General features: G+C 49.0%; 1 protein-coding gene across 5 annotated transcripts in view; it reads right to left on the bottom strand.

The window, feature by feature from the left end:
• REXO5 (RNA exonuclease 5) overlaps positions 1-14456 on the bottom strand; it is a 407232-nt gene that overhangs the window by 341052 nt on the left and 51724 nt on the right. For all 5 annotated transcript variants that reach the window (XM_085629097.1, XM_085629095.1, XM_085629094.1 and 2 more), the window contains exon 4: positions 1161-1287. In XM_085629097.1, coding sequence (XP_085485223.1) covers positions 1161-1287 — 127 coding nt within the window. The remainder of the gene's footprint in view (positions 1-1160; positions 1288-14456) is intronic.

Raw genomic sequence — 14456 nt, 5'->3', positions numbered from 1 at the left:
ACCTCATGTCCCTTTCTGCACTTCTGTGGGCCCTAAACCAGAGAGGGTTGACGAGAAAGACAATATTACTCAAGCGGGTGGTGCATCCATAAGGTTTCTACCCCAGGGGTCCCGCTGATGACGTAGCTTACTCATCAGTCCACTGAGTAAGGTTTTAGTTCCACTGACCAGATATCTGTCTCTGAAAAAGATCTTAATACTTTAATATTTTTCTTAAGATTTCTAATGGGGCAAATTTGGAGCAGTGTACAACTCAGAGATTTTCAATGGATCTTCAAAGTGTACTTGAGTAATTACATTTATACATCAAACAAATGATGGATGGAATGCTGACAATGCCAACATTCTCCCCCAGTCAAAAGATCTGGGTTAAATCCATCATTCTTTTGCCCACTACGCCACCCCAGTTTGGACTCAGCCATATGCAAATAGGTCTTGGCCTTGTGCCCCATGGGAACAGTCCAGACCGAACTGCCAGGCCAGGTTCTCCCTGGACCGGAAACAAGCATCCTGGGACCGGTTTCGGGGTATGTCACCCTCCTTGAGCCAGGCTAGCTTGAATCCAGTGGCACAGTGAGCAAGGGACCCACGTCTGGGCATACCCATCTCACTTAGGGCGAAAAGAGTTACAGCCATGCCACTGGAATCAAGCTATCCTGGCTGAAGAGGGGTGAAACCCCGAAATCGGTCCTAGGATGCTTGTTTCCAGTCCAGGGAGGACCTGGCATGGCAGTTCGGGCTGAACTATTCCCATTGGGTGCAGGGTCAAGACTGATTTGCATATGGCTGGGTCCAAACTGGAATGGCATGGTGAACAAAAAAACACGACGGATTTAGGCCCAGATCTCTGTACTGGGGTGAATGTATGACATTGTTCTGCATTCTGTCCATTAATTGTTCTTTTTCCATTTATACATCAGCATCCCCAAATTTGCTTCAATATAAATCTCAGTAAAGAAGGGCAATTAACGTTTTTGATGTTGTTTTTAAGTCCCTTTATGATATTTAAGGTTGGTCTTGGCATTTCTTTTGTAGCTGAGCCAGATCTATCAAGATTTGAAAGTATTGTATTTGAACTGAAATACAAAACTGATTAAATGCCCGCCTGTCACAATCCAAAGTGCTGTACAAGACAAGTTGATAGGTAGCACCGCACTTACATGTCTGAACGTGCTCCTGAGGAATGCGAATTGCAAGTAGAACCTGTGGAAGTGGAGCTGACTCACGTCTCGTAGTAAGATGACCACGATCCCGGAGAGGTGTTTCTGGTTACGGATTTCACACCAGCTATGGACAAGAAGAAAAAAAGTAAAATCTACAAACTAACAGGGACTAGAAACCCATCAAAAGGTGACAGTACAAGAAATAAAGAAGTTGTCAATCAACAATAGCCCCAAACCAAAAGTGGAAAGTTCAGACTTGAAATAGACAATATAAGCTAAAATGGGGCATTATTTGGATTTTATTTGGATTTTAGACATCAGAGCTGTGGTAATAGACATTACAGCCTGGCGCCCATGCCTCCACCACCTGGCCCCACTGGTATATGTTTAACGCATTAAAAACCGGGGATTCAAAAACAGTTGTCACCAGCACATCCAATACAGTTTAGGCAAATGTTGAGCCTTCTCTGATACCAGTCCACAGATACGTCATGGTCCACTGAATGAACGTGATCATCTTTATTGATAAATACTTGCATCCAAACAGTACAATTGTCTTAAAAAATGATAGGTTTACTCCTAAGGATTGAAAGTAGTAACTATGGTATGTCTCCATTGTAAAGACACATTTTTAATCATACAGTTTCTAAGGCATTAAATTCAAGGCTATTCAATTCAGTTCATTCATATGCGGAGACATGATTTTTTTTTTTTTTTTAAAGCAAGATAATTCGTTACATTCGCAATTTCCTTGCTGAATGCCTCAACAAAACCTCAGTGATGCATTGCTTGGCAGCGCAGTCTCATGATAAGCAGGTATGTTACTAGACATAAAGGGGGTGGAGTTAGACTTAAATGAGGTACAACCAAACCTTAAGGAGCCATTACAAGTCCTGGCCTACATTGTATTAAGCCTACAGAAGATAAAATCAGACCTGATGAAAGCAAAATAGAATTAAATGAGACAGTATAGGGCGAAAATGAGAAAGGACAAGAAATTTGGGCTCAACACCAAATTAAACAAGCACTGGCATAGACAATAGGTCTGAGCTTTAGCCGAGACCCTGACTTTGCCAATGCGTAGTAAATCTGGCATCCAAACGCTTGTATCACGACACATGCCCAAACATCGAGGTAATCTTGGAATAGGTTTCCTGATGACCACCACACTTCATGACGCATGTGCACATACTTATTGCGACGCATGGGAGTGCTTGCATTGTGACGCAGACGCAATTTTATTTGCTTTTTTTATTTACTCTTCCAAGATGGTGGACAACCATCTTGGAGTGGTAAAGTAAAAACATAAATAAATAAATGTGCGCAAAAAAGATAAAGGAGCATCCACTACTAATCTGCAGCTGCAGGGCCCTTCAAAATAAATAAAGACTTAAAACTGGATGAGACAGAGAGGTGTATGGGAAGAATAGTAGGGCAGGTGGAAGGTCGAGAGAAGAAACACTGCGGAGCGAAAAGTAAGGGTGTGGGGAGTGGGGGTGGGGCAGGGCAGGGCAGGAGTCTCAGAGGAGATATGTTAAAAAAACTAATAAATAAATCAGAGGAGTACATGTTAGGGGTAAGCAATATACAGCGGCAAGAGCAAGAAAACACATGCACTCCTATGGAGTAATGAAACTAAAAAAAAGAAGGTAGCTCCCTCAATACAAGCAACATCAGCAGTGCAATGACACAAGTCAACAAATCTGAACAATATGAGACCAAAGTGCTCCCGGGCAGCACAAACACAAGAACGGAGATAAAAGCCATCAAATTAAGAGCAGGAAAGTGACAGACAACAAGAAATGTAACTATTGGCATTCGGTTGAAGAATAGACCACTTTATGTCTACTGGAAATAATGGGTCTGGACATTAAACAGCTAAAGCTATCTGCTGCTGAGAACTAAAAATGAGTAGCATTTACTTATAAGGGGCTCTGTATCAGAATAAAAGGTGGCACTTTCAGACTCTAAATGAAAGTATCAGGCCAAAAGGAGGAATAATAACCCTAAAAGGACATCAATGACCTTCTGGTAAGCCACAAACTTCCCATGTTTTTCTCCACTGAATCCTAGACGCAGGATCATTCTATTCCTCTTACAGATTTTGTTCCTCCATGGTTTAAAGTGGGGATTTGCAACAGAGTTCGATAGAGTGAGTGGGTTATTGATCATCTAAAGGCCAACTGTAATTTGACACCAATCCCACTCGATGATTTTGTTGATCGGAGATCCTTTATATGACTGTACTTTCTCCCAATATTACACCCAATTATATGCAAACCAATATCTCAATCCCCCCCACCTACACTTTGTGCATATTTACTTACTGAGTGTACAATAATGGGGCAGCAAAATATTACTACAGACTCAATCCACATACACTAGCATTTGTTTCTTGTACAACAGCACATTTCCTAAGGATGGTCAGATGATTACATTAACTTCTATATTTGGAGAATATCAACTCTGAGAAACTTCTTGCATGATATTCAATAGAAGAACCCACAACAAACAACCTAAAACAGATGTTCCTGTTATTATTAACCGAATCAAAGTTGCACTCAATAAGAGCCATCACATGAAGGTGGTTAATGAAAGATTGCTTTAATCCTGGATCTGGTCACACAGAGATCCAGGAGATGAGAACACAGCTGAGGGTGGCATCGAGATTCTGTCTGAAAGGCCAGAGTTCACTGTCGCTGCTTCAGGATGGGCTACCTACAAAGGTCGATAATGTGGAGGTAGGAGGAGGAGCTTAGCGCGTGATCAAGATGGCCGCGTGAGCCTAGAGCTCCCGAGACCCTCGCTTCCTCCGGCAGATATCCTGTCTAGTATCCTGCTTTTGATGCCCGGAATATTGGAGGGGAGCCGTTGCTGAGGCGAGAGCCGTTGTCCGGATCGTAATCGCCCACTGGAGACCGAAGCTGTACTGCCTGGAAGTTTGTGGCCTACTCCCCAGAAGGTGCCCGGGACTTGCGTTGGCACAGTGCCCGTGCACTAATTGAACAACAGCGGCCACGCGAGGGGCGAGTCGTCGGAAGGAAGGTGTCCTCACTTTCACTTTCGCTTTCGCTTTCCTGTCTCCACCGCGCCCGGCCTGGACGTGGGTAGCGCCAGTCACTGGCTGCATGGTTGTCTCCTCTGTATGGGCAAAGAGATTGTCCCCGCGGCAGATAGCGATGTCGAGTAAATCGGACGCCGAAAAACAGAAGCCCAAAAGTACCAGGCGGGGAGGCTACACCCAGACTAACAACATGGACCGCTATGCCAACCAGAAGGGGTCACCGGGCGGATCGGGACAGACACTGGAGGCCTCGAAGGACGTGTCGCCCCCCTCCGCGGAACCAACCCTGCAAGATATCATGGGGGCCATTGAGGGGATGAAGTCCTCTATCGGACAACAATTTGAGACCCTGGCGCATAAAGTGGATGCCATATCGATCGACGTCAATCTGATTCGGGCAGACCTGGGGAAAACTAATGAGCGGGTTCAGTCCTTGGACCTCAAGACTGCAGGCCTCCTGGGCGACGTCTCCGGCCTTCAGCTGGAAGTCCGTACCTTGCGGACTGCAAATGATCACTTTGCCCGACGGTTGGAAGAGTTCGAGGGCCGCGCAAGGCGCAATAACGTGCGCTTTATTGGGGTCCCGGAAAATTCGGAAGAACAGTCAGTGGACCTGTTTGTGGAGGACCTGGTGGTGAACCATCTGGCGCCCAAAGGCCTTAGTAAGTTTTTTACTGTCGAAAGGGCCCACAGAGTTCCTGGCGGGAGGCCCAAGGTGGGGGCCCCTCCGAGGCCAATTGTCGCCAGGATCTTTAACTTCAGGGACCGTGATGCCATTTTGCAAGCATCACGGGTGTCCGGCCCGACGGTGTCCGGCCCGACGCTATTCCAGAACACCACTGTAAGTTTCTATCCGGACTTTACCCAGATGGTACAGAAGCAACGACAGGGCTTCCTGGCGGTCAAGAGAAGGCTACGAGAGATGGGACTGAAATATGCCATGCTCTTCCCGGCCAGGTTGCGTGTGGTGTTCGAAGAGCGGACTTTCTTTTTTGAATCACCAGACATGGTCGGAGATTGGCTGGACACATTGCCCCAAGGACGGCCTAACGTGGAACGCTCCGGTGGAGCAGACGGTGGCGGCGATGAACAATGAGCCTGGACTTAAGTACCAGATCTCCGGTTCCCCCGGGAGGGTGACAGTCCGGGGGGTAGCGGGGGCAGTATGGGAGCTTTTTCCTCCTCTGGGGTTCTTTTTGTAGAGTAGTCTTTGTATGGGGCGACAGGCACACTGCAAGTTGGGGGGCATTTTAGAGCTTACGCAGGGGTGCAGGGTGGGGGGTGGATTGGGGTTGTTGTTGTTGGGGTTGTTGTTTTTGGTTATGCAAGGCGTAAGGATGCAAGTTTCTGTGACTCTAGTGCGGTTCCACGCGGGGGGGGTGGTCTCCTTACATGTTGGGATGGGGGGTAGGGGCTTAAAAATACTCAGTTGGAATGTAAATGGCTTGGGGGATCGTATTAAGCGTGGGATTGTCCTGCAAATCCTGAAGCGATGTACCCCGGATATTGTCTTATTGCAAGAGACGCACTTGATTGGTAACATGTGCTATGCGCTCAATAGGAAAGGCTACAAGTTTGTTGCACACTCCGGGTTTTCCTCGGGGTCTAGAGGGGCTGGAATACTCGTCAGGTCCTCCCTGCCCTTCGAGGTTGACTCCACTACTGTTGACGATAGGGGACGCTTTGCGGCTGTAGCGGGGAGGTGGGAGGGCAGGGCGCTGGTCCTGGTGTCGGTTTATGTCCCTCCTGCACTGCAACCTTCCACACTTGCGGACTTAGAGAGGACTTTGTTGGATCTCCCAGAGGGAATGTTGGTGGTGGGTGGCGACTTTAATGCGGTAGGCTCCGGATTGCTTGACAGACACCCGCCAAGGAGCTCGGGGGGGGCTCAGAAATGGCTTCCGGACTTTGTAGATACCCTTGGACTGGTTGATTGTTGGAGACTACTGCATCCCACACAGCGGCAATACACTTTCCATTCCGGGGCGCATGGCAGTCTCTCCAGAATTGATTATGTGCTTACCCTAGCTGCACACGCCTCCTTTGTCTCTGAGGCCAGGCACATGGCACGGGGCATTTCTGACCATTCGCCGGTGTGGATCTGTATGGATGTTGGTAGAGGAATGGGGGGTAGGGTGGCCCCGATTAACCCGTGGTATCTCAGGGACCCTATGACTCGTAGTGCGGTGCTGAAGGCGGTCGATCGTTACTTCCAGGAGAATCTCGGCTCGGTCACGTCGGCTGTGTCTTTGTGGGAAGCGTTCAAAACAGTGCTTAGGGGAGAGGCCCTCTCCTTGATAGTAGCGGCCAAGCGTCGGCGAGACGCGGAGGTCGCCCAGATTGAGGCGGAGATCGCGGAATTGGAGCTGTCATTGGAGGGGGAGGTTACGGCGGCGGCGCTGCACAATTTGACCCTTAAGCAGTCGGAGTACAAGGCCCTTGTGACGGACGCGGCCAAAGCCTTGAGTAGGGAACAGCGGGGCCGTCTGTACGACGTTGGGGACAAGGCCGGGAAATTAATCGCGTGGCTGGATAAAAAGGAGCGGGTCAATCGTGTTGTGCCGGACCTCGTGACGGAGGATGGCGTCGTTGTCACGGAGCCAGATGGCATAGTCCAGTGCTTTGCGGATTACTTCCATACGGTCTATACCTCCGTGTCGGACAGGCCAGTGGGGGATTCGTGCGAACTCCTGCGTGATCTTGCCTTGCCTTTCCGACATAGACAGGGACGATCTTGATGGCGATATCACAGTCGACGAAATCGCGGGGGCTATCCGTTCGTTGCGTTCGGGCAAGGCCTCGGGCCCGAATGGCCTGCCAATTGAGTTCTACAAACTCCGGCCAGATAAGATCGCTCCGCATTTGCGAGCTATGTTCGTGGAGGCGCGGGAGACGGGATGCCTCCCACGCGACCAGCGCCTGGCAACAATCGTGGTCATACATAAAGATGGTAAGCCCAGGAACAGGTGCAGCTCATATAGGCCGATCTCGCTCCTTAATGCCGAGCCGAAGATCCTCGCTAAAATCCTCGCTAACCGTTTGGTCAGGGTGATCGGTGACCTGATCCACCCTGACCAATCCGGATTCATCCCGCATCGTAACACCGCGTTGAACCTTAGGCGCATCCACGGAGTGATCGCAAGGGTGGGGACTATGCGGGAGCCGGCCATTGTGGCAGCGCTCGACGCAACGATGGCTTTCGATACGGTAGAGTGGGAATACCTGTGGGCTGCGCTTGCGAAATTTGGCTTTGGACCCGGATTTATGGGCTGGGTGAGACTATTATATGAAGAGCCTCTCGCTCAAGTCGCTGTCAACGGTAGGGCGTCCCGCCCTTTCGGGCTGGGGAGAGGTACCAGGCAGGGCTGTCCTCTGTCGCCGCTGTTGTTTGCCCTTGCTCTTGAGCCGTTGGCGGCCTGGATACGATGGCACCCGGAGGTGAGGGGGCTTCGCTGGTCACCTGACCACGAGGACCGCATCTCCCTCTATGCCGATGATATCCTGCTTTATCTCGCTTCACCCCGGAAGTCCCTCATAGTTATCTGCGACATTTTGACTTCCTTCGGGAGGAATTCGGGACTAACCATTAACAGGGGGAAGTCATATCTGTATGCCTTGTGTGGAGACGTCCCGGTTCCCCCGCGGAATTGCCCGATCCAGATCGCCCGGGAGGGTTTCATGTATCTTGGGATTTATATCTCCACCGACCCAACGGTACGGTATGAGAGGAACCTGGTCCCTCCGCTGGCGCGCTTGCGGCGAGATGTAGCGGGCTGGAGGCGGCTGCCGCTTTCCCTCCTTGGCCGAGCTGTGCTATTCAAAATGATGTCTCTTCCCCGTTTTCTCTATGTCCTGCAGAACACCCAGGAGCTGGTTCCGGCCAGCTACTTTCGGGAGGTCGAGAGTCTCCAGCGCTCGCTGCTGTGGGACGGCCGTCCGCGTATAGCGATAGCAAAACTAACTCTTCCTTGGTACGATGGGGGTATCGCGCTTCCCGACATCAGAAGATACTATTGGGCCTCCCAGCTGAGTGCGATCAACCATGGAGTCTACGGCCCGGCGCTTAGCCCCGGCTTTGCTATGGACCGGTGGTTGCTGCGTGGGGGTGGCTACTACATAGCACTTTACTCGAGGCCCCCGGCTGGGTCCCTCACGGGGCCGACCGGGGTGGCGGTGAATGTGTGGAAGACAGTCACGAACTCGTTGGGCTGGAAAGATAGGCTCACCCTCGCCACTCCGTTGTATGACTCAGATATGCTGGGGAAACTTTGGCACTCTAAGGGATTCGAGAAATGCGATCTGATTGGCATCTCCAGGGTGGGCGACCTGCTGGCCAAGGGGCGGATTAAGTCGTTTGACGAACTACGGACGGAATATGCGCTGGAGGGCACGGAATATTTCCGGTATGCGCAGGTGCGCCATGCGCTGTGGTCGGTGCTCGTTGAGGGGGAGAGGGTGCCTGAGTCCTCTCCCTTGGAGGACCGGATCCTGGACGGCCATATGCCAGAGAGCACAATCTCCCTAATTTACAAAAAGCTTGTGAATGTCCGGACCGACCTCCTCATGGGGGTTCGGGATCAGTGGACTAGGGACGGCCTTGAGCTGGACGATGAAGATTGGCAATACGCCGTCTCCTCTCCTAAGGAGGTCGCGATCCCCGCCAGACTACGGCTGGTCCAGCTTAAGATACTGCACAGAGTCTACGTCACTGGGCCCCGGCTGGTTCATATGGGCTTTTCCGAGGATGGGTTATGCAAGAGGGGCTGCGGGATGGTGGACACCTTTCTACATATCATATGGGAGTGTGGTGTGATTGCGGACCTTTGGAAGCGGATTCACGTGGTGATGCAGGAGGTTACGGGTATAGTACTGCACCCAGATGCGCGGCGCTGTCTTTTGAATGTGTGGGGTCCTACTGATTATGACGCAGCGCAGACTCAATGGGTGACCCTAGGCAATATGGTGGCTAAGCGAGATATAGCACGACTGTGGGGATCCCATAGCCCGCCCACCCTGGATGCATGGAAGGACAACATGGACTGGAGCATGTTTCGGGAGAAAACGGTGTATAGTGCACGGGGGAGGCCTAAGAAATGGCATAAGGTATGGGGAAGTTGGAACCAATATAGGGGAGGCATATGTCTGCCTCCTGCCACTGAACCGCCAGAGGAGCAACTTTCCCCCTAGCCTCACTTCCGACTTGGGTTTTTCTGATGCACCTCCGTTAGAATGTTAGTGCCTCTGCTTTCCCTCATCCTCCCGATCGGTGCTTTGATTTGATGTTGGAAATGGGGCCGCGCCCCCGCTGGAAACTGGCACGACTTTGTGGTGTATACTGCCTTGCTTGTTGTGTTTATTGTAGGTAGTTTTCAAAAATGAGACCTTTGTCATTCTCCTGCATTAGAGCTATGGAGGACTTCACGTGTTGATTGTTTAGCTGCCGAACCTCCGGGATGTCGGCTGAATAGCTGTGTGTCTGATTTATGCGAATAAAGGTTTTTTTAAAAAAAAAAAGATAATGTGGAGGTAAACATGAACATTAGTTAAAACACCACGGGAGTTACGTCAACAGCAAAACCGTCACTGGATAAGAGGGCTGGTGAGGTGGAGGGACTTGTGACCTGGTTACTGCCACTTCCACCAGTTTTCAGCATTGTGCCTTCCGCTCAATCATGTAAAGAGAGGCACACGTGAGAGGCTGGTGAGCCCTACGAAGGGGGCCTACACTAGGAAGATTAGCTGAGATCAGACTGAAACTTACTCAACTTTGAAGGGGTCTGTGGAAGACGTTTTGAAATTTTGTGAGACACAGATGAACTTTGATAAGGATAACCCTGTACTTGTTCAAGGCAGAGAGGTTGTCCATGAGAGACAAGCGGGAGGGAAGGAAGGGTTCCAGTCTAGTGTTCCTGATTTTGCAAATCAAACATCTGTGGGAGAAAGTTCTGCAATGGGTGCTCCATAAGAGAAAGGGGTCAAGGTCAGCTGGTCCTATTCTCCGACGTTGATCCAGTAACCTTTGTTTAAAGAAAGTGCAAACCGAGGTGATCCCCTTTCGTAACAACACGAACTTCTGGTCACCGAGATGGTGGCCGGACGAACTAGGGACCCTTCCAACTCCGGTCAGAAAAGCAAAAAACCTGGGCATTGTATTGGATAACAAGCTCACCGTTGGAGGGCAGGTGAATGCAGCTACATCCGCTACCTTTCATACGCTCAGGATATGGAAAATTCTTTATTTCCTGCCTCCTGATAGCCGACAAACTGTGATTACCGCTCTGATTTAACTAAATTAGACTATTGTAACAGCCTATATATGAGCAAGCAGCATTTGAATAAACTTCAACCACTTCAAAATTCGACAGCTAGGCTGCTAATTAGAATTCCCAAGTCTACATCAGTTAAGAGTGAAATAAGTAAACTCCACTGGCTGCAGCCAACTGGGGGGCAGGGGCTTTGCCATCTGCACTGCTAGGGCATGGAATACTCTACCTTTCCATATCCGTGCCTCCCCAGATCTGCTTTCCTTTAGGAAGTCGGTAAAGACCTGGCTTTTCAGGTATCAGTAGTTTCCTGGCCTCTGTTTTTTTCGGACTTTCAGTTGGTATGAGCTAAGCGCCAGGACACCTTATGGTAATCGTGCACTTTAGAAGTATAATTAAGATAAACATGATCTGAGAAAATCCTCAGCTGTACTAGGTGTCCAGACTAATGTGTCGTACTGTGCAAAACTGTAAGTAGCTGCAGGTGAATACGTCTTAATGCTCTCTCAGGTAAATCCAAGCTCTGACGATCTACAGCTTCTCACAGCACAGACGTTGCCAGGGGATAATGCTTGAGAGGCCTCTGCGCAATGGACGCGGTTAGAATCCTGTGTGCCTCATTCCATCCCTGCTGCCTCCTACGGATCTTGTAGTTTATGTGACTAGGGATCCACTATAGCTTTGTTCCTTTTTTTAGTGCTTTTCTCGCTGTAGTGCTCAACTTTAGAAGATTTACTTTATAAGCCCACAACCTTTGTGAGTATTCTGGAGTACTAAAAATGTAATCATGTGAACAGTTTGCCATCACCATCGTCTGGAAGATCTTTCCTTTCGAGATCTGTTGTAACTATAATCTCATGACCACATGTGCCTGCTTGGCTTCTAGCTTGTTTGATGTATTGTTTACTTGTGTAACCAAGCAAAAGATGGAGCACATAAAAAGAAATAGGATTCTTGGTTTTGCAATAACATCAATAGGACATAATGGTCAAACAAGGCGACTGCAAGAGCAGCATTAATTACCATCAGGTTGACAAAAATATATATATTTATCGCACACTTGACAATATCGAACCCTGAATCATTGATAAACCCAGCACTGGCAAATCCAAGAGGTCTGGCATTAACAAACTGAAACTATATTTGCATAATTCTTTTCAAGCAGATTGAATATGCAAGAAATTGGCAAAATAAACATAATTACTAGGCTGCAGACGTGGACCAACACACTAGGCACACCAGCACTGGTGCGGAAATGTACTCCTTTTTAGGCAGCTGTGCACGTGATTAGGCCAAATGCAGTGACTTACAGTGCAAGAAATCCAATGAATCAAGTGAGCTGACCCAATGATACTCAAACAGACCAACTGATGAAGAGGGCTGACTGCAAGCCCCTGAATGTATATAATATATGTATTTTTTATTATGATTTTTTTTTTAACTGGAGACTGGTGAATCAACTAAAGCCGTCTCTAGGCAAGACATAAATAGGCCTATACCTGCCTGTCTTAGAAGCACAATGTCCACAAACAGATCATTTTAGGATCATACACGACCACCAGAACTGAAATATTTTAGAACTCCATGTCCAAAATAACATTGTTTTTACAAAATCTAGGGGGCGAAAAAGCCTGGCCACCGACAAAGATGGCCACCTGATTTTGGAGCTCCTTTGCATTGGAAGGCCCCTGGGAGCAAAAATGCTGATAATGGCGGACCTCAGTCATCACTGTAGTTGGGTAAACGTCCTTCCGTGTGAGGGCTACCGAGAGCTCGCCCTAGGGGTGCTGGTCATACTTCATTAAGTTGGAAACGGAGTCACCGGCCTCGCTGTGGCAAGGAGCCGGATCTGCGTCATTTTCTAGTCACAAAATGGATGCTGCAGCCACAGACATGGGTCTGGCCTCCTGATGCGGACCGAAACTCCGGCAGGGGAGGCCTGGACAATAGGTTTCCTGTCACAGGGAGGTGTAACCACCTCCCAGACAGGCTGATGTGTATTGGAGCTGGGTGGGAGCATTCTCAGAGTGCTTTGAAGTCCTGCACTGGGGGTACATTTGGTGTCCCTGTGCATAGTCCAGCTCAAACCGGTTTAGGGGCTTCTAGCCCCTGCTCTGGCGCGAAACTGGACAAAGGAAATGGGTGTAGCCACCCCTCTTTCGAAACCCTCCCATAGGTGGGTCCCCAGCAGTGCTTAATTTGTAAAATATGAAGTGCAGGTGCTCAAATGTTTGTCGGAGGCCACACCCCTTTCCCCCGTCTTCACCCACTTCCTTCACTAGCTCCACCCACTTCCTCTATTGGCTCCACCCACACCCTCAACTGGCACCCATGCCATAAACCGTGAAAATGTCACACATAAGCAAGCACTTAAACCCTCAGGCCAGAAAGTATGGAAATGCCACACCTAAGTGTCCAGGCCAGAAAGCATGATATAATCCGTCACACATAAGCATCCAGGACAGGGCTAGGCCAAAAACCATGGAAATGTCACACAAACATCCATGATCCAGGCCACACACCATTGAAATGTAACATATAGGCATCCAGCCGGGGTGTCTTGTTAACTTCCAGCCACAGTAAACCAGTGCTTAATTTGTAAAAACATAAGTGCCAGCCGCCAGGACCCTTTTTGGGAGGCCATTGCAGCTTGCACCACGCATTTTCCCTCCCTGGCAGTACTGCTAATAGCAATACCAACACAACTAGTACACATCACTCACCTAGAAGTGTGACAATTCAGACAAATTTCAAGTCACTTAAAGCTATAAAAATGGTGTGAGCAGTAGATATTATTCATATATAATGTATATTAAATTATTAAACATCTGTTGCTGTGCTTAACTCAAAATTAGACAGACAGCGCCACTAGGTACCAGACTTTCATAGGTACCGGAATACAGGTGTTGAGAATTAAGTACCGGCACAGAGCACCGGAAATCACCAGCTGAAATTAAGTGCTGGGTGCTGCCCTTACTGCACTGCTTAATTTGTGCCAGTTGTTGCAGGTGGTGGTAACAAGCCCTCGTTTTTGAAGACCTGGAATTATTGTTCAACAGCAGACTAACTGAGTCAGAGCAGGAGAGAGAGAGAGAGAGGTGAAAAAGATTGAATGGCGGAAGAGAAGGGTAGGGAAACAGAGACACAGGGAGAAAGCCGGCTTGAAAAAGAACACACAAGAGAGAAAATCGTGCAGAGTGAAGAAAGAGCCATGATGAGGTGAAATCAAGACCAGACAGCCTGCGTAGTTTGCAACACTGGCATTCAGAAGTTCTCCCAATGGTCTCGAAAGACAAACTTTGGGCCCCTGCATTTCTTTTTTTCACACATTAAGCCCTAACTAGCAACATTGCCTCATCCTCACACTTTCAGGTTCCCATCACCAGCTGAGCATGGGACCAGAATACAAGAGGGTTCAATAGGTCAAGGGCATCGTGCTCAATTTTTAAGGTCATTAATGAGACACTTCTCCTGACATAGTACACCCTATCCAGCTCTGCCTGCCCTCTGTGCCGCAATGGCTCTCCCATAGAGCCTTTCCAACTTCCTTGCACATTTCCCCCACCTTTACGTCGTTGTTCTGCTCTACACCCCTCACATGTGACCAACCATCGCCATGATGCAACTGTCCACACCTGTCCCCTTGGCACCCCTATGTCTCTATCCAGGATGGAGCATAAATTAGCCACAGTCAGCAGCAGCCAGAGCCACCTTTAGCTCTACTGCACACTGTATTTAAGCGTGGTCCCCAGCAACTCCCCACCCGAGTAGGAGGTGAGGTGTGACCGTGTGTGAGGCACCCCAAAGAGCCGATGAGATCATGGTGCCTGCCTGGGCTCCAGTTTGCGCACTCTCTCTGGAATGTAAACATAGTTTTAAAAGAGTATCCGTCTAAGCTATGAACATGACACTGGATAATCACTGAACCGTTAAGTCGTCCGTTTACCTGCGCAAAACCGTTATCTG

Source organism: Triturus cristatus, chromosome 10 (genome assembly GCF_964204655.1).
Source record: "Triturus cristatus chromosome 10, aTriCri1.1, whole genome shotgun sequence".
Lineage (NCBI taxonomy): Eukaryota > Metazoa > Chordata > Amphibia > Caudata > Salamandridae > Triturus > Triturus cristatus.
This window is presented reverse-complemented; position numbering and strand designations above follow the sequence as displayed.